Genomic DNA, 26414 nt, shown 5'->3' with positions numbered 1-26414 from the left:
TAGTGACATCATTAATGAAGTAGTGACATCATTAGTGAAGTAGTGACATCATCGGTGAAGAAGTGACATCATCAGTGAAGTAGTGACATCATCAGTGAAGTAGTGACATCATCAGTGAAGTAGTGACATCATTAATGAAAAAGTGACATCATCAGTGAAGTAGTGACATCATCAGTGAAGTAGTGACATCATTAATGAAGTAGTGACATCATTAGTTAAGTAGTGACATCATCAGTGAAGTAGTGACATCATTAATGAAGTAGTGACATCATTAGTTAAGTAGTGACATCATCAGTGAAGTAGTGACATCATTAATGAAGTAGTGACATCATTAGTTAAGTAGTGACATCACCAGTGAAGCATCAACGTTGTCGACGTGTGTGTCTCTCCGACACAGAGAAGAAACACACAAACACAGAAACAGTCGTAAAAAGTGACGACAACAGGAAGATCCTAAAACAGCAGGAGAATCGTTAACATTTCCAGGAAAGATTAGACACAACACAATGACTCACAAACACACAACACCACACTGGACACAACAATCGTTTCTCTGATATCTTCACGATTGTTGTTACAGGTTAAGGTACAAATACACATATGTCTGTTGACTCACAGAAACCTTCAAAATAATATTATATTTGTCATTTTACATCTTTACTTTACTTGATTCACATGTTTTATTATTATAACATGTATTTATTCATTTTATCGTCTTATTTTACTGTAGATCTACAAAATAATAAATCCTACAAATGTTTACTTTTCTAAAGCTATAACTATAACAACATCAGAAGCTCTTTCATTGGTCGACAGGCGACGAGTGTCATGAGGTCAAACTGACATTAACCCATGAGTCAGTCGCTCGTCCGGTTTACTCGATTTTCAAGAAAAAGTGTTCAAATGAATCCGATCTGGGTGAGCCGGTTCTGGTTCCGGTCCAGCCCCGCATCAGTTCTGGACCAGCTGCGGCTCCTCACAACAAGCATGACATCATCACTTCCTGCCAGCCACGACCACAAACCTCCCGCAGGCCCAAAATAAAAACACAAAATCCGCCTGAACGACTCGATTTTCTGCCTGCAAGAAGCTCCAGCAACTCCAGACAACTTCCTGTTCCTTCTATCAAGTCCTTTGAAGACTCTGACCCTGTCACTCAAGGTCACCACCAACAACAAACTGAGTCAAACCAGGACAGTTCTGTGGCGAGTCATGACTCAAGGAATTAAAACACAATTCTGCACTTTAGGAAAAAATACATAAGTAAGTAAGTAAGTAAGTAATATTTATTTATATAGCGCTTTTCGAGACCAGGGTCACAAAGCGCTTAAACAATCAGAACAATATTCAAAAAAGTATATACTTTAAAGATCAAGATAATACTGAGAACAACACAGGAGTTCCAGAAAATCAAGGAAAAGCCTGAACAAATAGAAACGTCTTAAGATGTTTCTTAAAGGAGTCAGTAGATCATCAAGCGCAAAGAGAGAGAAGATCGTTCCAAAGCTTAGGAGCAACAGTCTGGAAGGATTTCTCTCCTCTGGTCCTGAACCGTGTTCAGGAACCATCAGTAGATTCTGATCCACAGACCTCAGAGCCCGAGCTGGGGTGTAAGGCTGGATCAGATCAGTGAGGTAAGGAGGAGCCTGACCATGAGATACTTTTACACACAAGTCATGTTGAAATGTTAGTTCAGTTATTTGTAAGTCACAGAATGACTCGTTTAATAGCGAGTTGATGACTCGTTTTAACATTGAGTTAATGACTCGTTCTAAGGTAAGTTAATGACTCGTTCAACATTGAGTTAATGACTCGTTTAACATTGAGTTAATGACTCGTTCATCAGTGAGTTAATGACTCGTTCATCAGCGAGTTGATGACTCGTTTAACAGTAAATTGATGAGTCATTTAACATTAAGTTGATGACTCATTCAACAGTAAATTGATGAGTCATTTACCAGTGAGTTGATGACCTGTTCAACAGCAAGTCAACGACTCGATTAACAGCGAGTCAACGACTCGATTAACAGTGAGTTGACGACTCGATTAACAGTGAGTTGACGACTCGATTAACAGTGAGTTGATGACCTGTTCAACAGCGAGTCAACGACTCGATTAACAGTGAGTTGATGACCTGTTCAACAGCGAGTCAACGACTCGATTAACAGTGAGTTGATGACCTGTTCAACAGCGAGTCAACGACTCGATTAACAGTGAGTTGATGACCTGTTCAACAGCGAGTCAACGACTCGATTAACAGTGAGTCAACGACTCGATTAACAGTGAGTTGACGACTCGATTAACAGTGAGTTGACGACTCGATTAACAGTGATTTGACGACTCGCTCAACAGTGAGTTGATGGCTTGTTCAAAAGTAAGCTGACGACTCGTTCACGGTTAGTTAATGAGTCGTTTAACAGCGAGTTGATGACTTGTTCATCAGTGAGTTAATTGACTCGTTCAACAGTTAATTGATGACTCGTTCACCAGCGAGTTAATGACTCATTCGAGAGCGAATTGATGATTCATTTAACTGTAAGTAAGTGACTCGTTTAACATTGAGTTGATTACTTGGTCAACGGCGAGTCAATGGCTCGTTTAACCGTAGGATCGTGACTCGTTCAAGAGTCGATGACTTCTTTAACTGTGAGTTAATGACTTGTTTAACAGTGAGTCGATGACTCATACGACTGCGATGGTTCTGACTCGACCTGGATGTGACCTTGATGTTTGGACTCTTTTCTTCTATCCTCTGATCAGCTTAAGACTGAAGACCAAAGCGAAGGATCGTGAACACGTGTCACAGACTCACAGTTCTGTTACCGAGCAACCAAAACATCTCCGAGTGTTTCCACATATTTTCTTTCTAGATAAAATCTCACTTTGGGGTCGAGAGACGGGGAACCCAGCGGGTCGCCTCGACATCCGCCCTCGTGTCACCAGCATCTCCAGTTCATCAGATACCGGCGTCGACGACAGATTTACAACATGGCTGTTGTTCCTCGTCATGTGAGTCAGTTTGTCCTGCAGACTCGGCTCTTTATTCACAGGAAGTGACACAGTTTCGAGACTTGTTGCTTTATCGCTCTCGCGAAAGTTAAGGTTGCTTCAACTAAAAACAACTATTTCCATCGCAATCGAATCTTTAAATAAAAAATAAACCTTTATAAAAAATGTCAATAAAAAGGTTGTTTTTTTTATTATTCAACTAATAATAAAGTGTCTTTATTATTCAACACAAATGTGTTTATTCTATCAGAAAATTAATATGAAACAATACAAAAGAAAATTGCTTAAAAGAAAATGCTTTTAATTTAAATAAAACATTTATTTTTAAACTTTTCTCTGGACTCAGTGGAACTATGGAGGTAGACTTTGTTTCGTTATCATTTATAAGTTAAAAAAGAATAACTTAAATTCAAAAAATAAAATAAAATAAAGAATGGTTTATTTTTTCTTTTCTTTTTATTTAGATATGACTGAACTATGGAGGCAGATTTTCTTTCGTTATTATTATACTACCTATAATAAATATACTATAAATATAATTTACTATTTAACAAATACAAAAGAAATTACAATTTTAAAAGTTGCTTTAATCAAAAATATATTTTTAATTCTAAAAAATGTAGTTTTTTATTTAAAAATATTGTCTTTTAACTGTGGAGGTAGATTTGTTATTTTATTTTTGTCGTTATATTTTTTAATAGTGTCTCTTTATTATTAGATCAACAAAAGTTACTTAAAAAAAATACTTTCAACAACAAAAACAATAAAAACTAAATAGTTCATGAAAAAAAACCCGACGAACTGAAGATTTCTGTGAATGTATTTGATTCGCTTCCTTCACCTCCGCACTGGACAAGACTCGCAGAAGTAAAAGAAGTCGTTCTGGACCCGACGTGTTCCTGGTCTCACCTCTGGTCCAGGATCAACCTCCTGCCCGGAGGTCCAGCGGCTCCCGCTCACAGAACCAGGATGTTCCTGATCACGGCCGCATGTGCTTCCACTCACACACACGTTGGGATGATTCTCCAAAGGCCTGTTGGGTTTCACCGCTACCCGGCTCCGCTGAGACCCGGGTCGAGCAGACCGACGTCGGAGCGGGGCCACGACTCGACGTTATTTCGGGGATCAGAACCTGTGACCTCCGGCCATCGGTAACATACTGCAGAGATCAGTGGAGCGGCGGAGCAGATGTCGGAGGTTCTTGCTGCTTCTGTCCGCCCCGGGTCTTCACTTCATCTCGTTGGATACGAGTCCAACATTTTTCCAAGTAAAACCTGGTCATGTGTAGCCCAGGGGCCACATGTGGCCCTCAGCAGTCCAACAAGAAAGACAACGAACACTCGTCAGGTTTTTTCCTTCATCTTTTATTCTGACTCTTAAACTCTCACATCGCGTCCTTCTGATCATTAATGGGATGATTGGACCTTTGCTCCTAGTGGTCATAATGTTATGGTCTTGCGTCTCCAACAGTAGCCTGACTAACTTCTATCTTGAGAAGAAGAAAAGTATCGATCACGAGACGAAGGGACAACTAGAGACGGAGCTGCTCTACTCCGAGTCTCTGATCCAGCCTTACACCCCTGCTCGGGCTCTGAGGTCTGTGGATCAGAATCTACTGATGGTTCCTGAACACGGTTCAGGACCAGAGGAGAGAAATCCTTCCAGACTGTTGCTCCTAAGCTTTGGAACCATCTCTGTGTTTGATGATCTACTGACTCCTTCAAGAAACATCTGAAGACACTTTTATTTGTTCAGGCTTTTCCTTGATTTTCTGGAACTCCTGTTGTGTTATCAGTATTATCTTGATCTTTAAAGTATATACTTTATTGAATATTGTTTTGATTGTTTAAGCGCTTTGTGACCCTGGTCTGGAAAAGCGCTATACAAATAAAAATTACTTACTTCGCTCTGGTAAAATCAAGATGGCTTCCAATCTAAAAAATATTGCATTTAAATGAATAAACAAATATTGAACTTATAAATACAATTTTGGAATTAGAATATCAAACTCTATGTTTAAAAAAAGTTTTCACCTAAAATGTTTATTTTTAAAATAAGATAATACAAAAAATAACCTTAAAAACCAGGCTCAACGTTCCCTGCTGGTGGTGGTCGTAGCGTCTGATCCCCAGGTGTGTCCCTGGGCTTCCCCCCAGAAACCAAGCGTCTCGGTGAAAACAAAGTGCGACATGTTTATTCCACGGGAGCGTACAAAAATAGAATATACAGTTTTTGGCAGCAGATACAGAGGTGAGTCATGCAGACGCGAAAAGCCGAAATAAGAACGACGAAGATTCTGCGGCGTGAGTTTGTCGGCCGGGGGGAGGTTTCACTGCGGCGCCGCTGATAAAGTGCTTTCATGCAGTGAAGTGTCCGGGTCAGGCCGACAAGCAAGAGTCCTGCGCCCGCCCGGGCCCGGGCTCAGCAGCGAGGGTTGCCCATGCGGCAGTAGCAGACGGTCCGGAACAGCCGGCAGTGGCAGAAGGCGCAGTAGTCGCAGCAGACGTTGTTGGCGGCCCGGCAGGACCCCCACAGAGGCACGCAGTCGGCGGGCGGCAGAGGTCGCTTGTTCTTCTTGTTCTGGACACAAGACGGGTCAGAACCAGGAGAACTTTTCAAACCAGTCTCGACTCGATACTACCAACCTTCTTCTGCTTCTTCCTCTTCTTCTTCTCCGGCTTCGGCAGCTCTGAGGAGCAGAGACACATTAGAAACCTTGGACCTGGTTCTCCAGTAGGAGGCGCCGGAGTGATCCGGGCAACAGAGACTAACTCTGAATCTGTACGATCCAGATGGAGTTTTTTGTCTCGTGTAAAGTTACTGTTCAGTGTCTTTTGTCCTTCTGTAAGTAAAACACCGCTTTTTTTCCAATAAAACATCAAATAATTGTGATCTTCTTGTAGCTGCGTCGCCATCATTCGTGTGACCTTTAGCTCCAGTTTTCCTGCACATCCTTCTTCATTCATTTCTCAAGTCAAACTACAGTTTATAAAACGTTCTTTTATAAGTACGTAAGAAAGTGTTCTTTTTAATTCCCGCATTTGAACAAGTATTCATAACATGAATTCATTTCTTTTTTTCCCCTGGATATCTATAAAATATGTTGTTCCAAATAAAGAAATACAAATAAAATTAAAAACCGAACAGAAGAAGTAAAATTACTCTTTTTCATCCACATATTTATAAGATATCCATAAAAAATAAATTATACTAATACATAACAAATATCTTGTCTCGTATTCTCTATATAAGTAAGCAAGTCATTTTTATTTGTAAAGCGCTTTTCCAGACCAGGGTCACAAAGCACTTAAACAATCAAAACAATACTCAATAAAGTATATACTTTAAAGGGCAATAAAACTGATAAATATAAGTAAGTAATATAAGAGATTCTTATATATATAGATACCCATAAAAATAACTCTATCTATATATCATATACTAGACAGTCGCGGTGTAAACATGTTATCTGTAGTTTTGTCGTCTTGAACAGCTGATCGCGATGATGTCATCACGCTCATATCTGCACCTATAAATTCTTTGTTATCTTTTTAATTTCTGAAATTCAGAATTTTTCAAACTTTTTTGTTAAGTTGCCGCTTTAGAAGTCCTTTGCTGACATTCTTTTGATGTCCAAAAGTATTAAAAATTTGACTTCCTGTTCAAGCCTTTCACAATAAATTGGAAAGAAAACGTAACATACCGATGAAAAGAGACAAAATTCAAAATATGTCAAAAGCTGAAATCAAAAATTGAAACTCAATCGTGGAAAACAACAAAGATCTGGTCTGGAATCTGGGAAATGGAAAATAAAAACAAACTTTCAAAGCTGAAAAGTAAAACATTTCAGTTTAGTTAGTCTAGTTATCTTTTATTTTATTTTCCGAGGCAAAACAAAGCATCAGTCAAACCCAGTTCCGTCACTCAACGAGACAAACTGGACGATCAGAACCTTGACACCAAACCAAGTCCTGAGGAACATCAAACCAAACATCAACAACATTTCCAGAGAAGCCCTCAGAAGACTCACCGACGATCAGCACCGGCGGCTGATGCGTGGAGGCGCTGCTCTGCAACAGGGCGCCGGCCTCGCTGGGCGACACGACCCGGTTGGTGGCCAGACGCTCCTCGGGGATCATGTGAGCCGAGCCCACGGAGAGGCCCGCCTCGGCCAGGACCAGGCAGCCCAGCAGCAGGACGGCGTGCATGGTGTCTGCGGCGGGAAGCGAGCGCACGGTTATGAGAGCAGACGCCGCAGCCGGGAGTGACAGGCGTCCAATCACAGACGACCAAATCACTGCGGCAGAAAACTTTTCAGCGACGACAGAAAAAACCCAAACCACCGTGAAGTCATAAGATCAATAGATTAGGAAACTGGACCAATAAAAAAAAGAAAAGATCAGAAGCAAAAGAAAGACAAGAGAAATAAAGAAGATTAGTATTGCAGGATAATGTGATGTATTTGGACGGCAGTATTATATCAAATTGAAATACGTTAATAGGCTTTGAGTAGCTGAGGAACTAAAACAACTCAATAAACTACACAACGTTGGACTGAAAACAGAGTTACACAATCAGAGTTGGAAGAGAAAACAGAGGAGAAAAAAAGGGGGAATGTATTGAGGAGAGGTGAGTAGAGTAGTTGTGAATTGTTTTTATTATTATTTGACCTTGTTTATAACCAGGGATAACCCCGGACGACAAAACAGCTTCACATCATCAGATTATAATCTCCAGATTGGTTCTGTACGAGGAGATGTTCACGCATCAGTCCAAACAGTCCTGAGCTTTCAAAAGCGGCCAAACTGGGGAGATAAGGCAATTGAAGAGGCCTCAGTAATTTGTTCCAGGACCAAAGAGCCAATGTTTTCAAGGTACTTTTCCCCCAAAAAGACAGTCGGCGTAAGAGGAATAGCGTACATTATCAATCCATCATTCCTGAGAATATGGCTCTTGGTGTGGACTTCAGGAGCCAAGAGAGAAGATAAATCAGGAGGCGAGTCACACAGGATGGCCTTATAAAGAGAACAATAGCAGGGATTCCATCCACGACAGAGCGGAGAAGTTCAGCCAACGCTCTTATAAAGACGGATAAATCTTGATGCTGTGAGATACACCCAAGCTAGCTCTTCTACAGAAGAACTCGCATGTATGTCACTGAAGTATTAATACAAAGGTTCTCGCACGAAAGAAGAAACAACTTTTGTTTCTATAGTAGATCCCGAGTCAGTGCGAGACACTCAATATGGTATTAAAAAAATAGATTTTCATCCAAATATAATAGGCAAGAGTACGAATCAGGATACAGAGGCTACGATACGATTTATTGTGATACTGAAGGATATATGTGTAGTATTGTCGAGTACTTTACTCTGGTGTTGCAGAACTTAAAGACCACATGACTCTTGACGAAGTCGTAACTGATATAAAATATGTCCAAACATCAGCTTTTAAAAGCTGCTGGAGTCAACTGTATCCTCTCGTCCTCAGTCAACTTGCTGGAGTCCACTGTAACTTTAAATCCACTCGTTTTCTTTCTCGTCCATCAGTCCTCAAACACACAGGTATAAATAAGTGAGTAAAGGTTAATTGTTTTGAAACCAAAATATGTCCAACATCACTATCATCATCATCATCATCATCTTCATCGTCGTCATTATCGTCATCATCTTCATCATCATCATCAATCATCGTCATCTTCTAGTCTCACCTTCATCATCATCATCATCAATCATCGTCATCTTCTAGTCTCACCTTCATCATCATCATCATCATCTTCTAGTCTCACCTTCATCATCATCATCATCATCATCATCATCGTCATCTTCTAGTCTCACCTTCATCATCATCATCATCAATCATCGTCATCTTCTAGTCTCACCTTCATCATCATCATCATCATCATCATCTTCTAGTCTCACCTTCATCATCATCATCATCGTCATCTTCTAGTCTCACCTTCATCAACATCATCATCATCGTCATCTTCTAGTCTCACCTTCATCATCATCATCGTCATCTTCTAGTCTCACCTTCATCATCATCATCAATCATCGTCATCTTCTAGTCTCACCTTCATCATCTTCATCATCATCATCATCATCTTCTAGTCTCACCTCCATCATCATCATCATCATCTTCTAGTCTCACCTTCATCATCATCATCATCATCATCGTCATCTTCTAGTCTCACCTTCTTCATCATCATCATCATCATCATCATCGTCATCTTCTAGTCTCACCTTCATCATCGTCATCATCATCATCGTCATCTTCTAGTCTCACCTTCATCATCATCATCATCATCATCGTCATCTTCTAGTCTCACCTTCATCATCATCATCATCATCATCATCATCATCATCATCGTCATCTTCTAGTCTCACCTTCATCATCGTCATCATCATCATCATCATCGTCATCTTCTAGTCTCACCTTCATCATCATCATCATCATCGTCATCTTCTAGTCTCACCTTCATCATCGTCATCATCATCATCATCATCGTCATCTTCTAGTCTCACCTTCATCATCATCATCATCATCATCATCATCATCGTCATCTTCTAGTCTCACCTTCATCATCGTCATCATCATCATCATCATCGTCATCTTCTAGTCTCACCTTCATCATCATCATCATCATCATCATCATCGTCATCTTCTAGTCTCACCTTCATCATCATCATCATCATCGTCATCTTCTAGTCTCACCTTCATCATCGTCATCATCATCATCATCATCGTCATCTTCTAGTCTCACCTTCATCATCATCATCATCATCATCATCACACCGACTCACTCCTGCTGCATCACTCTACGACCAACACTCCTCGGCCGGACCAGTGAGTGGAGGAAGCAGGTGTAAAGACTGACCTGCCGAACGGATCCGGCTGCCGGTCTCTGGAAGCCCCTAAACCAACACGACTCAATCGATCCCTGATGTTGACACGCAGACCTGATGAGCCGATCCAAGGCGTTCGAGGTCAGAAGCAGAAAATAAGAGTCGAGGAAACATGTTTTTTTGCTTTTTAACTTTGACTCGCAAATGTATGTTAACTAATCTAAAGCAGACCTGGTGACACGAGTGTGGGCCACATGCATGTGAGTTTACTTTTGTAGTTTGTTTTTTTTTTTCCATCAATTTCTTTTATTCTTTTCAAACATTCATTTACAAACACATACATGTTCACGATAAAGACACAATCGAAATGGGCACAGAAAAATAATAATACAAAATAAAATGAGGGTGAAATAACAATTACACAAATAAATTGAGGTCCAAGAATATATTATACGAAAAACAGTTATAATCCACCAAGTTTTTTCACAATCAACAAGAATGTTGTTCAAATGAACAACATCAGGTCAGGATACATCGTCCTCGGGTACTTCCATCATGTGAGAGATGTTGTTGTAGTATTTTTAAACTCTCTAGGGTACCATAAAGAATAACACTAAACAGTAAGCACTTTTATTGTTTTATTGTTTTTTCATCAATTCAGTTTTCAAAGATGTTACGCCATTTTAATTTGTGAAAATAACGTGTTTTTTTCCTTTTCCTTACTTCATTTTTATTTAATGGTTGATAATTGTTAGATCCAGTTGAGTGTACTAGAAATATATGTATATTTAAAAAATGTTCTGTCCTTCAGTTTTTTAGAATTTTTAGATTATTATGATTACATACGATTTTTGTGGAATATTCATTTCTTCGAGAGAAAAAAAAAAGTTTATTAATATATTTTACATTTTTCTCCAAATAGTTCCTTATTTTTCTAATAATAATAATAAAATATGTTTTGCCAAAATACATGGAAGTAAACCTCAGGACACCGCCGTTGTGTTATTTAGCCTCACTTGAAGTGTAGTTTCCTCGTGACAGACGGAACAAGACAGAAACTCATAACAACGACGGCTCAACATTTGTCACATCCAGAGTTTCTCCTGGAGCGTCTTCTCTCGGCTCGACAGCATCTGACGCGACCTGAGCTTCTCGTCTCCAAACAGTCTGATTTTAAGCTGGAATGGCGTCGGTCCAGGCGACTCACGAGGCTCACGAGGCTCTCGGAGCTGCTGGGAAGAGGCTTTGAAAACCGAAGGAATCGGAACCAAAACTAAGATTAAAGTAAGTTTTTTGTCTTTCTACTTTCTACTTTATCTACTGTCCGAAGGTGGAAGAATGATACTGAACTCAACATGTTGACTCTCAGTGAAGCCACACAGTTACTCTGCCGACACAGAAACATCGAGAGCCTCCATGTTCTTCCAAACTAACGCACGACTAACTAACTGAATCCTCCTCGTATTGGTCGGGACTAAAATAACTTTTAAAAGTCTCATTCTGCTCAGAGAACACCAGGACTTCTATTTTACTTGGACACACTTAAATATCGTGATCCTCTTTTTCACAGTACTGTATCGATATTATAAAGAAAATTTAAATATATGTATCATATTTAATTTGTATCACAGATCTGTTATGGTCTACATTTCATTAAAGTGTGTATAATATATATATATATATATATATATATATATATATATATAGTTTTGTATTTACAATTAAGATGTAAATCATTTGTAGTGTTCATTTTTGTGTTGCAAATAATTGCAGCAGTCATTACGTCCTCCACACCTAAAGGATCAATGTAATCCCACAAAATCCCTGCAATGACTGGGGATGAGAGGATACAGTTGACCCCAGAAGCTTTTAAAGCTGATGTTTGGACATAATTTAGCTTCAAAACCAATGAAAGCAGTTACGACTTCATGAGTCATGTGGTCTGTAAATTCTGCAAAACCAGAGTCAAATACTCAACAATACTAAAAATATATAATTGTTGCTACAGTATCACGATATATTGTATCGTTGCCCCTGTATTGTGAAATTTATCGTAAGGCCAGATTCTTTTGAAAACACACGCCTAGATGTGATCCTCAAAAGTAATTTTTGTGACTCAATGATGTTTCTCTGGGTCTTCAACATTCCACTCGTCCAACCCGGAGGATTGGAGGGACATCCATGTTTGTTCCGAGTCCGAGACAACGACTTGTTGGCCAGTGATCACGGTCGACTGTCGGCTCCCTTCTTCTGTGCACGACAGCAAACCCACAAACTGTTTCCAGCCATCGCAGGCTGGGATTGAAACCAAACACTTGAAGCGCTGAAACCCTGGATCACACAGGACGAGAAGATCCGACGACACCACCGTGGACTTCACACGATCCAGTGAGCGTCTTAAAGTCAACCAAACTTGCCGAGAACCAAACGCACTTAACCAACTCGCCCGTTAAAGACTCACTGTAATGACTGGCAGGAGAAGGGAAAGGTTAAGGAGATCCTAAAGGGACCAGCAGGTGAAGAGAGCTCACCGCAATGTAACCGAGGAGCAGAAGAACCGACAACTAGGCACAAATGAATACCGCAAAATCCTCACCGGGCAGCACAGGACGAATGGAAAACGACTTAAGTACAAAAGCACGACTCATTCTAGAGTTTCATGTCTCGCTCATACAACTTTCTGGCAGAGACGAGGTGGGAAATTCAGAGTTCCTGAAATCATGATTGGACTTTAACAGCACCAGCCGACCAGACGGCGACTCAGGCTCGTCGTGACAGAACAAGATCCAGACGTCTGTATTTTCTCTCTGTCATGACAAGGAGTGGTGAGTGTGTGTGTGTGTGTGTGTGTGTGTGTACTAAAGAACTCAGATCACAGCGCCCGAACCCGTCCAGGATTGCATAAGAGTCACAAAAAAGAAGAGATCAGTACAAATTGTGGCAGAAAGATCAGACCAATCAGACACGGATCTTAACCCTCATTAGAGCTGGCACAGAGGCAGAACCAGGCTCTCTGGGCAGATGTCACCGGCCTCCGGATCTAATCAGAAGAAAAGACACTCGTTCTCCACTAAAAACGTCACTCATAGAACGGGTCAATACGTTCGACCCGGACTGATGATGGAGCAGATGAGGATCAGAGTTTATCTATAAATCACAACCAAGACGTACTCACAAACGCAAACATGTTTTAGCGATAAACACGAAACTAAATTCATATGCACGCACACTTAAAATGAAAGCAGACAATAGACCCACAAAAATACACACAACGAAGGAACCATTCAAGTGTTAAATGCAAAAAAAAAACACATTTCTGTTCAACAACAAGCTGCAGGCGTGTTCTCATTGACGACAACAAGATCACACTAATTAAATGACATTCCTATAAAGCACAATTTTGAACATAAACAACCCAAAACAAGGTTGATATCACACACACAAACATAAAAAAGGTCACCTTAATGAACAACAACATAACAATAAAAATGTCATCATGTCGGTCAAACAAGTGAGTACAATCTTTTCCCCTCACTCACACCCGCACAAAACAAACGCACACAACACGTTTCCTCATCTCTAACTTGAACAATATTTACAAATAGTTACCATTTTAACCCAAAATCTAAAATCAATTTATTTCACTTTTTACCTTTGACCTTCTTGCTTTGACTAGTAGATTAAAAAAAAAACATTTTTGTACAAGTCATTTATAACCATAACATAAATACATAGATGTATATATTATTTAATATATTTATTAATATTGATTTTGACTTTGTTGACTTTTGTAATCATCAGGTAATCATGGAAAATCAAATCGTTAAATATTCTGTTGTAAAGTGATTTATCTTGATCTCATCATTATTATTTTAAACTTCTTAAATCGTATTTTGTGGAAGCAGAAAAGACAAAATGTATATTTCTCACATTGATGTTGTTATAGAACTGTTTGCGCATGTTTGCCGAGTGGAGGAAGTGCCGACGCGGCAGTAAAATTATATAATCCAGCACCTGAATATGATGTCAGGGGTTTGTTTGTAATAATATAAATTCTTATCCTGAAGATCTGCCAGTGAAAGTGAAACTCTGATCCTTTAGACACGCTGACATAGCCCGGGATAAAACCGGTGTTAGCCGAGGTCACAGGGTCAGACGCGGATCAGAACCGAGCCTCAGTTTGTTTGGATGGATCGGCAGCCGAGAGCCCGATTCTCTCTGGGGGCTGGCGCTGTGACGGGCATCTGGAGCCGCTTCACACCACCAAAGAACTTCACACTTGAGTCGCTCCATTGCCTTTGACAAGCGGGTCGCGGCTCTGCCAGGAGTCGTACGAACTCTATTTATGAAGCTTTTCAAGAAAAATAATCACTTTCAGTTGACATCAGGACGCGCACAGGCCGTCACTCTGATGTTTCGGTAAGAAAACCTAAGCACAGCTGCTCTGAATCTACTCTGAAAACAGAATTCGACCCGTTTATCATGAAGACAAATAGTAGAAGAAAATGGGTCGTTTCTTTCACGTCGATCGACAAACAGTTGGATTAGTTCAGGTACTTATTCCAAGATGGTGACACGATGAAGCTAAAACATCAGCCGCAAGTTATTTTCTTCTCAATAAAATACTCAAATGTGTCCAGAGACGTCACAAATGTGGGAGCATATTTAGGATGTACAAGTTGAGTGTGGTGTGTTGTAACGCAGACAATAATGTAAATGTTACAAGAAATATATTTAAATATGCAGTTCTGTGTGCATAGTCTCTGTGATTTGGGTAAATGGCGATACGAAGAGGGACCACTGTAGCGCCCTACAAATTACAATGAGTCCATTTGTGGTTTTCAATCGTAAAACACCTACAAATGGCCAATTTAATTTATCTGTTTGTCGTAATTCGTTTTTTTTTGTTCAGATTTAAAATGTGTCGTTTAAAACACAAAGGTTTGGGAAGCGTTTTCTTGTAAATGGGTTCATTTTTATTTCCCCTTGTATTTGGTGTAGCCAGTAGTCTAGCATTATTATGGTCACTAAATGATAAGGCCAGACGGATCATGAGTCGCACAGGAACAAGATCCACGAACCAACACAGACGAAGGGTCCAGCTGACTCTGCGGGTTCTCGCTTCAAATGTATCAATTATTTCTACGGTTTTGTCCGAGCAGTAAACAACACTTCGCTGCCTGTGTCAGTGTTGTGAGACTCTTGATCCATCCTCGCACCGACCTTCAGACAAAGAGTTCTTTTGGCATCGACTTCAATGAAGAGCTCCGTCGTACTCCTGAGACTTGGAGTTGAGCCCCGTTGCCAAAACACATGGTGGAGTGCCTCGGGCGGACCCAGCAATTGGTGATGAGATTAGAATGCTGATGTGTTGACAACATCACTAGCCTCGATAGTAATAAGTCAATACAAAGTAAATTCACCTGGTGACAAGATAGCAGAAGAAAAAGAATGATTGTTCACCACACACACACACACACACAAAGACTGGAGGGATACAAATCTGTTTTACATTAAATGTGCGTGCAAGTGTGTGTGTGTGTTTGTGTGTGTGCCCAGCGGGACTTGTAAAGCAGCGGATCTGAGAGCCGGATGAATGTGAAGAAGATGCCAGGCTTCAATCAACCATCAACTTCTAGACCAAACCAGTGTGTGTGTGAGAGTGTGTGTGTGTGTGTGTCAGCTGGTGCTCACCAACCAGTTCATCTGCCTTAATGGGACGTCACACCTTCTGTCATATGACCAAATCTAATCCAACTCTGCGGGCGTTTCTGCACGAGCTGGAGATCTGTGTTCCGTTCCACCCAGGGGGATCGATAAAGTTGGGAGTGTGAAGGATCAGATTTATCCAGGATCAACTTCAGATCCGGTTATATGAACATGTCCTGGAGCTCCAGCATGTTGGTCAACAGTTACAATTCTTCTTGACAGTTGTCATTAAAGTCTTCTGATGTTGAGCATTAAAAAACATCAAAGAGAAGAATATATATATTTTTTTAATTTCAGCTTTCAGCTTTTGTACGTTAATACTACTAGTAAATAATAATAAAACGATAAGATACCATTTTTTTATTATTATTTAAGTATTGGTTTGATTCATGAAAATATTTTATTTAGTTCAGTTCAGCTTATTTAAAAGGACAATATGCAGTTACAGTCCTTTAAACAACATTATAGCCTTTAGAAATTAAACTAAACACACATGAATGAACACAAACCCAAAACATCCCTCCTGTAAACACACAATAACGCATCAAAAAGTCACCCGAACAAACCATAAATATAAACGCAAAAATGCGGCAACAAACACACACACACTTTCACATAAAGAATATAACTAAATAAAAGTAAAAAAAATAAATGAAAAGTTTGTTTATATATTCAACACATTTTCTTGAAGTAAAATTTACTCGGAAAATGCGTTTTAATTTAATTTTTTTTAAAGCAACAATACACACACTCACAAAAAGCATGTGGATCTTTAATGTTTTATATGAGGATAACACAAGTCAAATCAGAAGTTTCTCTTAAATATCAAATTAAATAAACATGAGACTTCAATAAACATCCTTCCACCACAAACTGAAGAGTTTTTATTTTACCAGAAACATTCTCTTCAATTAACCTGTTAGATCGTAAACGTTCGATAAACTGATCCAGCTCAAGTTTTCTGGCTATATTAAAGGGTTCCGTCCCTTTAAACAACATTTTCTTTAATTTCTTCAAAGTGGGACTGACAATTCTGCCGTTTTATTGACCCAATAAATACTTGTTTTCTTATAAAACGTGTTTTCTGCGTCTTTTATATGTAACAAAAACATGTTTGTTGACCGCGTATTAAGCTCAGTCAGATGAAAACATAAACACAACACGTGAATTAGGAAGCAGCTGCTGGAGTTTAATAAAACAGTCAATAAAACTCTTGAGAGTGGGATTATCATTCGAGTCTCCTGCTTATCTCCTTAAAAAGTTATACATTTAAGGCGATTCTTTAATCTATAGATTCACAACAAAACCAAAAACAACTACTAGGTCAATTGGACACAGGACGGAGTCGACAATAAACTCTCACGATCTGTAATCCCGGGGATAGATTAGAAAAATTCTCAAGGCCATCAAGGTATTTTTGAAAATGTAGGACTTGGATTAATTAATTTGGGTGATAATGAGCCGAGTCTGGTGCAGATTATTCAGCTCAAGCATCAGCGTGAATCATTCATCTGAGAAACTCACATCAAAAGTGTCTCACAGAGCCGACACACATTTTTCTTAAACCTTCAATTCCGAGTATTTACAGTTGAAAGGTTAGTTGAAAATCCTCAGAAGGAAAACATTACACCACAGGGAATCGTACTTTAGTTAAAGTAACAAAGCAATAGAGCACCTGCGGGGTTAACGGATCCGAGCGAGGCCAGCTTGGATGGAGAGAAGTTGTCCTGCCTGACAGTTGCAGCGTAAATTTAACGCTCGTCAAGTCGACCAACAACGACCGTATATCTTCGACGCGTCTGACCTGCCGAAAGTCCTGGAATTAAAGGAATCTCTTCACAAACTACAAGCTCTGGAATTCTGCTCTCAACAGGTGATTTTCCTGCAGCTGAAGCCTCAACAGAAACATCCGTCAAGCAAGACAATTTCCAGAAACAACACATGAGCACTCGTCCAGAAATATGGTTAGTATTCATTACAAATCATGATTGCTGAACTTCTTAAAAACACACTCTTTTTTGTGTCACAAAGAAATTAATGTGGTACTATTAGTGAAGAGAAGAGATGTTTATTCTAACTGGATGTTGAACTAAATGTAATTACAAATGTTATTAACACACGCAGAAATATCTGGATAAAGAAATGAAACCATAAAGATGCTAGAATTGACAGTAATTTTCTTCAGGAGACTCATAAGAGGATTTCTGCGTCGTCTTTCCGACCCGAAAATTAAACCTCGGAAGATGTCAAACAGCTGCAACATTACAAACCTCCAACTAGATTATATTCCTGCGAAAACTTTCCCTGAAACTTAAAATTCTGCCGAGGCCTCTTATGTTGACAACTTGCAGAGCTGAACTATCTTTAACTTCTTCTCCGCCACAGAAACGAAGCCACAAGAGATCTGAGCGGCTCATCCGTCAGAGACCAGGTCACAGAGTGTTAACAATCATTTGCCCTAAAAATAAAAGTGTCAGCGAATGAGAAACGTCACGAGAGAACACACACTCCTGACCTCGTCGCAGGCGCAGCTCTGGCTTGTTTATGCAGCGAGAAATCATAACAGCCCGTGTCGTTTTCATCTGGCCGGCAGAGTCCGGACGCCAGAGACGCAGAGACGACCCGCGGCTGAGATTTACGAGGGCCAGTGAAGGCGCCGACAGACACCGAGCAGACGATGATCCAGATTAAGAAACGAGGTGATGTCACGTTCCCCCGCCGACCATCCTCCGAGTGAATCTGCTGGACTCACCTGATGTTCCTGCGCCGGATGACTTCACGCTGTCGGCTTTATTTTATCAGTTCCACGAAAGCTTCCACTTGTTTTTGCTGAAGATCTTGATTACAAAGAGTCCCTCCTTCTGCTCGTGTGAGTGTGTGTGGTTTATCTCTCGGTCTTACCGCCTCTTTTATCCACGCTTAAGTGGCTCTACCTTTCCCTACTCTTGATAATGAAGACGCACAGGGGGGTTCGGGCAGAGGCGGGATCTGCTCAGCGGCAGGCCAAGTGAAAGGGGGTGTAAAGAGGTCAAATTATGCCCGGGATGGACTCCAAATGCGAACCAGACCTCCTTGTTAACTCCACTTTAGCGTGCAGGAGCCGTCCCAGTCTCCACCTGAGTCTCCGGACTGTGGGCTCGAGTCTTTAAAGCGGGCTTTTATCTCTCATCGGCAGGCGTGCAGACTGATGCAATTCTGCTGCCTTTTTTATTGAATCTCGGAGCTCTCTGTGGAGCTGGTCGCTGCGGAGCTTCACGACAAGATGACAGCTCCCGATAAAGTTCCCTCTTGTGACGTCGGCTGGTGACGGAGCAACGGTCACGGGTTCCCGTCTACATTCATTGATGCTCTTTAACAAAAAAAAATTGTGGACCAAAGACACAAAACATGTCTTGTGTCGTCATGGATTGGTCGCAGTTAATGTTCAGTGATATTCAGATGATATCAACCAAATCTTATTTTGTCAAAAGAGTTTTAAAAACAGAATGAAAACAGATTATTATCTGATGGATTAGTTTACTTTGAGGCTCCTATTTCACTTATCAGTAAAGTTTATACTTTATTCGTTTTTTAAGTTAAGTTTTAATTCATTAAGTTAAAAAAAAACAGAGACCTTTTCCTATCTTTCTGAACCTCAAACAGTGTTTCTTCAGTTTCAGGCCTTTTAATAATGAAAACATTTTAAAAAAGATCATATTTTTAAAAGTACTCTGTAAGGATGAAGTGGTCATGTTAGTTTTCTATCGAGCCTCACTTATTTAACTTGTAATCGCTTTTTAATTTGTTTTAAATGTAAGTCACTCACGAGACATCTTATGTTTTAACAGGAGGATGAAGGCTCAGGACTCACAAGATGGCGGATGTAGCGCTCAGGAAACTCCACGAACTTGGCAGAGGAAGAAACCGCGACGAGGTGAAGGAAGTAGAAAAACACCTCCAGCGATGAAAACATCTTTCATCTCCTCAGCCACAAATGTCTGTCGACATAAAAGAAAAAATTGAGATGTACGATGAAGATGATGAAGAGGCAGTTTTTCTAACTGATGGAAGCTAAATGCTAACGACAGATGCTAATTTAGCGATTAAGCTAATCGCGATTAGCTTCTTGTATTTATTTTCCAAACCTCGAGTCGCATAAAAACGTAAACTTACCTTTAAGATGTTTCAAAAGTTAAAAAAAGAAAAGTGTTTCTGATTAATGTTTTTAATCGTATATTAACCTGAGGAACGTTACTTCTTTCTGACGCGTCAGTCGTAAGCCCCGCCCCCTCGACAAATATAGAGATTCTATTGGTTAATGAGATGCAGTCGCTATCAGTCGAGTTTATCTAACAATATATTTTTGTTTTCACTTTTGCACGTTTTAAAGTAAAACTGCAAACGAAAGTTGATGTTTCTACTCCACAAGAGCGATGAAGATATTCTGTAAAAAATACTGTTTATTTCTTACATGCCAACAGTTATTTTTCCTCTCAATAAAACTGAGATTCAAATGCGTAATAATGTTCAGATGTTTCCAGCATCAATATTCTCGTTTGAACTTATAAACATCATCACTGTACCAACTAATGATGTCCATAAAGCCTGTGGAGGTGATTTAGCGGCAGTGAAACAAATTCTGAACACCTGGAATTTTCCTTGATCATATTTCTATTATTTTCGGCTCACATGAAAACTTTTGAAGCAAAACAGACCACAGCAGGAGCTTTCATCTTCATCGTCCTCCCAGCTCACCTTCATGCCCTTGGTGTTCTTCATCATCCTCAGCGTGGTCTTCTTCATCTCCAACATTCATCTCACTCTCTCACCACTTCGCCATAGATCCATCCTCACCAGCTTTGTCTCCAAACTTCTCCACGTGTTCCTCTGGGAGACTCATTTGTCATCTGTTGAGTCTGTGAACCTCTTCAACTTTGACTCGTTCTTCGCTCCTCCAACTTCTTCTGGCTCTTTTGGGAGAATACTGAGGTGTTCTCAGGTCAAACCAGAGCTTTTGAACATGTCCCAGACCTGCCCGAGGTCTCCACCCAGAGGAGCAGAGGTTCTAGGTTGTGTCTCTTCTAGGAGACACAACCTAGAACCTAGAACCTAGAGCTCAACACCTTCTCTTTAAGAGAGAGTTCAGACGCAGGAAAGTAATTGAGGATGTTTTTATCTTGTTCTTTTGATAACAAAGTTAATGATAAGAGAAGGAACTTAGATGGAGAGCTTCGTCTTTTGGCTCAGCTCGGTCTTCAACACCACGGACGATACAGAAACATCTTGCACTGTTCAATCTGCAAAACATTTTTCCATTTTGCCCTTATTTCCATTTCCATGACACCCACAGCTTGTATAGTTCATCACATATTTATGATATACATTTGAATACATTGTACTTTAAAATATTAAGTATAAAAGTATAGATATTTCAGATATACATTTGAATAAATTGTACTATAAATGTTAGATATAAAAGTTATAAATATATATATATATATTTCTGATATTAATTTGATTAAATTAAACATTAAATGTTAAATGTTTAATATATAAGGTATAAATATATATATACCTATTTCTGATATACATTTGAATAAATTGTACTATAAATGTAAAATATATATACATAAGGTTCTAAAAATATAAACATATTACTTATTACTTACTTTTGAATAAATTATACGTTAAATGTTATTTATTTAAATGTATATCATATATATATATATATATTTATGATATGATATATATCATAATTCATGTATGATATATATATATATATATATATATATATATATATATATATATATATATATATATATAGAACCAAAGAGTAACCAAATTAATAATTGTACACAGATTTGATCATTGTATTTTTGTCCTAAATCTGTTTCCACAACTGTTGTTGAAGCTTCTATTTCATACTTGCTGCTCTTTCTTCACCGCCCTCATATTTGTCAATCACTCTCATGATTGACAGCAAAGACTCGTCCTCATCCAACGAGTTTGAGGCTGAACGTTACTCAGAATGTTTTACAAAGTTGTTGTCATGACGAGAACCAACAAACACGTGTCGTCTCCGATGCCAGGAGCCGCACCTGTGAGAGTCTGATGTCGACAGAGGTCAGAGGTGAATCCCCTTTATTGTAACTTAACGTTCATCGATAAAACACTTGGCCCTGAAGCGTTTGGCTCCAATTTCCTCTCGGGTGGATCCCACGCTTGAGTGCAACTCACGTGGCTAACAGTTGTTCATCCTTGTTTTCTCTCTTTCGAACTCCCCGCCGAGTTCCATTTAAAGGTCGACACAAACTAGATGAAATGTCAACAGGGTGAAAATCAGGAGACGCAAGTTGTTTCATTTCCTGGTCGCGTTGTGGAGCCGCAGATGTAAAACTCTGGCACCGCCTGAAACATTTTCCTTTATTAGATTTACAGAGACGGGACCAGCGTGACGCCGTGTCGCAGATCCACGGCCGCCAAATCCTCGAGTCCAGGATCATCTGTTATTGTCACATTTTTGATCGTCTTTCAAAAGTGATGGTGAATGTGACGTCCGTCTAGGTTATTCATGATGAGACTTAAGTTGTCACCGTAAATCACACTTGTTCGACAATCTGACTCTTTTTTTTTAATTCTCACATTTTTGTCATCATTTTTTTTCGTCACAGACAATTTCCTTTTACTGCAATTTACTGTTTGTGATCTGGTTCACGTTTAAACACCTCCATGTATAATAATATTTGTTAATAATTTTAATTGAATACATACATTTTAATATTTAACTCAACTTTTTTACTTTGGAAAGACAAGAGTGAATTTATTCTAAATATATAAATAAAAATTATACATGTAAACAGAAATAAACATTTACTTTGGTTTACTGCATTTAATTTCGGTCATTATTTATCAAATTGTTAAGCACAGAATAAAGTCTACTGGTTGTTTTACTAGTTGAATGGCTGATGGTACTTTTATTATATGTTAATACATTAATTAATGCAATGTATTTTTTATTTCCCACTTTCAGTTCTGAACCCACTGACTGCTCTGGAAGAAGCGGAAAAAAAAACATGTGGAGGTGAAAATGAAAGTGGCTCAGGGATAAGAGGAAAACAATTTTGTCGGATCAAGGTCTGGAAACAAAGGTAAGAGCCAATTAAAAGCAGACTGGAAGTCTCACGGAGTCATTACTACTAACTACTCGCAGTCACAGACACGGGAAAGTAACACGTCTATTGTCGGAAACAAAACTGTTAAAAGGGTCTAGATTTCTGTTCAAGATTAAAGTCAGCATTAAAAGAAAGCAAACGTTTTTATTGTTTGTTTTTTTTCCTCAAACGAAAACAGACAAGAAAACAAGGTTAAGAGATGAAAAGAGCCACAAGATCTGCTGCGACTTAACTATTGAATCACAAGGCAGTTTGAGAAAATTACAAGCTTGACATTTGACTGTCGTGACACGCTCTGCGAGAAGAAAAATTGCCTTTTTTTTTAACATGAATTTATAGGTTTTACAAGACGGATGTTCTTACCTCAATGACAGCTATAGCATCGTAAACCTGTCATCTTCCACCAAGACTCTCAAAATATGACGATTTAATTATAAATGTCCCGAAAAGTCAACATGTGATTCTTTTCATTTTGTGGGATAGTAGATCCTAACTTTATTATTATTTATTATCAGTTATTATTGGTTTATAGCATCAGAAACGTGTCATCGTGGACAATATATGCGTCGGAGCTAAAATATTATGTTTTCATTATGAATTTACAATTTAAAATGGCAAATTTAAGATTTATATATATATATATATATATATATATATATATATATTATATAGATTGAAAATATATATATATATATATATATATATATATATATATACTGTATATACATTTTTTTTAATTGTCTAAAACAATGTGACAATCTACATTTTTTCAAACAGTCAAAATATGTCACAAAAAAAAGTATGACCATGATATTGAAGGTTCACAAGGGCGCTGATGCTATGCTTTTATTTTGAAAGACTAAAGTTTATTTCCTGTTTCTGAATTATTGTTCAGCGAGAACTCTCCAGATTCGTGTTTTATAGATAATAACAAAACAAAGCAATTAAACCAAACAGAGACGTATCCAGGAATATTCATCATATAATCCAAAGATAACAGTTGCTGAGGGGCTGCGGGTCGGTTGAGGAATCCTGTGGATGACATCATGGTTCAGGAGTCCAGGAGAAGTTCTTGTCCGTCGCTGGAAGGCTCCGCTGTCAGTGCTGAAGGTGTTTGAAGGTTTGATGATGTTGAGCAGAGTTTTTATCTTCCCCGGATCAAGAGGTAATCCGCGTCAGGGATGTTCGACGATGCCAGAGCGAGGCTTAAAAAACACTTGAGAGGGTGGAGTCGAGGTCGGAGGTCACAATTATAGAAGTCTTCCTTAAGAGAGGATAAACAGACTTTTCAGATGATGATGCTGGGAGGAGGTCAAAGGTCACAGCTGCTGTCATCTTTCATGCGGAAGCGAGATCCGTTTAGTGTCAGTGTGAAGACGAGCTGCTGGACTCGAGTCCTGATGACCTGGTCTTGGTCGGTTGTGTGTCATCGAAGGTGTGTGTCTCCAGCAGGGGGCGCAACAGTGACACAGCGAGCACTGGTCAGATGAAGGATGAGTGTCGGGGGTCGTGCCAGACAGATGAGTTGTAGTCCGTGAGCATGTTGTGTGGACCGCCGAGACATTCTGACGCCAGAAGACGGATTGGACGAAAGAGCTTCAGTGAGGTCACAGAAAACATCTGCAGCGTCTCGTCCTCCATTACACTCACACAACATAACATTCTCATCCATGCATGAGCGTGTGATGGACACCTGTCAGTCAGTCGTCTGTGGGCGAGCGGACGTGAGAACCTCAGACGGGGAAACAATGATCCTATTTAATTTACTGATACTGACTTAGATGATGATGAAAATGATGATGATATTGATAATGATGAAGATGGTGATGATGATAATGGTGAACATTATGATGATGATGATGATGATGGTGATGATGATAATGGTGAACATTATGATGAAGATGATGATGATGGTGATGATATTGATGAAGATGATGATGGTGATGATGATAATGGTGAACATTATGATGATGATGATGATGATGGTGATGATGATAATGGTGAACATTATGATGAAGATGATGATGATGATGATATTGATGAAGATGATGATGGTGATGATATTGATGAAGATGATGATGGTGATGATGATAATGGTGAACATTATAATGAAGATGATAATGATGATGATGATATTGATGAAGATGATGATGATGATGATGGTAATGGTTTACATTATGATGAAGATGATGATGATGGTGATGATGATAATGGTGAACATTATGATGATGATAAAGATGACGAAGATAGGTTAGGTTAGGTCGGGTAGAACTTTATTGAAAATGTTTTTTTCCTCCAAATTATCCACAGCAAATACAGCAATTTTTCATTAAAAATAATCAAAATAAAATAAGAACAAGAACAAAGAGAAATAAAGAGAAAGAACAAGATGATACAATCTAAGTCTAAAGATAAAGCTAAAGAACATAGATCAAATAAAAATAACAAAGACAAATGATACAAAGATTAACATAGAACAGAATGTCAAGATACTTTTACTCCACTCCTGCCCCCGAACTCAGAATTGTACAATTTAATAGCCCGAGGAATGAATGAGTCCTTGAGTCTATTAGTGTTGCACCTGGGAAGGAGCATTCGTGCTGCATCTGCTTCTCTGCTCACTGATGACAGTGTTCAGAGGATGAAGATGATGAAGATGAAGATTATAAACATGATGAAGATGATGATGAGGATTATGATGAAAATGAAGATGAAGATGATGAAGATGATAAACATGATGAAGATGATGATGAGGATTATGATGAAAATGAAGATGATGAAGATGTCATTCTTCTCTCCTGATCGTTACAGTTGATTATTTCACCAAAAATGGTGTTATTCTTCGAACACTGTGAAGTTTTATTTCGCTCGTTAAACAGCCAATGAAACTTTAGTCGCTGCAGCCACGAGTCACAGTTCAACTCCAGTGAAGCGTTCCCACGCAGACCCAGCGCTGAGGAGGAGGATCGTGCTGGGATTCCAGAGTTATGATTTAGGAAATCATAAAGACCTCACATGTGCTGGTGTGACGGCACCTGACAACAATCTGGCTGCACTTCTGAACGTCTTGAGTGGATCGTCAGGAGAACCTTCTCAGAACTGAGATGCAGATTAAGACTTAACTTATTTATGGACATCACATCTGCTTGGCTCCGTGGGGCTCGACTTATTAGTTGGCGTAGGACTCGCACCAGCATCTTTCCCGCCACTTACTGCACTGACAGTGATCTGGCAGCGTGTGGCGCCGACGCTGCCAGAAGCTCGGGGAGGGTTGAAGTCGTCATGACAACACAGAGTCGTGTGTGACTCTGAGATTAAAACACAAACTGGTGTCCCTCACTTTTATGGTTGTTGAACTTGTGTAGCTGCTGACCTGCTGTGAGCACCTACCTGAACCACTGTCTCACTCTCTCATTCTTTCACTCTCTCTCTCTCTCATTCTTTCACTCTCTCCGTCTCGCTCCTGAACCGTGTGCGAGGAACCATCAGTAGATTCTGATCCACAGACCTCAGAGCCTGAGCTGGGGTGTAAGGCTGGATCAGATCAGTGATGGAAGGAGGAGCCTGACTATGAATAGATCTGAAAGTAAGAGAAATGTGAGTTCTTCTACTAGAGCGGGTCATAATTATTCAAGAGTTTTGTATCAACTGCAGGCGAGACAGATCCTTCTTGTTAAGACATGAAAACAAACTGTTGCAA

The 26414-nt window shown here is 39.4% G+C and overlaps 1 protein-coding gene across 2 annotated transcripts; it reads right to left on the bottom strand.

Moving 5' to 3' along the window:
- Positions 1 to 5206: 5206 nt before the first annotated feature.
- On the bottom strand, positions 5207 to 19501 carry asip1 (agouti signaling protein 1). 2 transcript variants are annotated; one of them, XM_087800646.1, is made up of 4 exons: positions 19414 to 19501; positions 7040 to 7222; positions 5655 to 5698; positions 5207 to 5589 (listed from the first exon to the last, which is right to left on the bottom strand). In XM_087800646.1, exons 2-4 carry the CDS (start codon positions 7215 to 7217, stop codon positions 5431 to 5433), a joined length of 381 nt encoding a protein of 126 aa, XP_087656772.1. In that variant the 5' UTR covers positions 7218 to 7222; positions 19414 to 19501; the 3' UTR covers positions 5207 to 5430. The 2 variants fall into 2 exon arrangements, with proteins under 2 accessions (XP_087656772.1, XP_087656774.1); XM_087800648.1 differs by lacking the exon at positions 19414 to 19501 and adding an exon at positions 18316 to 18636.
- Between the last annotated feature and the right edge of the window lie 6913 nt (positions 19502 to 26414).

The sequence above is a fragment of the Callionymus lyra genome, chromosome 10, assembly GCF_982586985.1.
Source record: "Callionymus lyra chromosome 10, fCalLyr1.hap1.1, whole genome shotgun sequence".
Taxonomy (NCBI): domain Eukaryota; kingdom Metazoa; phylum Chordata; class Actinopteri; order Syngnathiformes; family Callionymidae; genus Callionymus; species Callionymus lyra.
The sequence above is the reverse complement of the archived record's forward strand: the minus strand, read 5'-3'. Positions and strand labels throughout refer to the sequence as shown.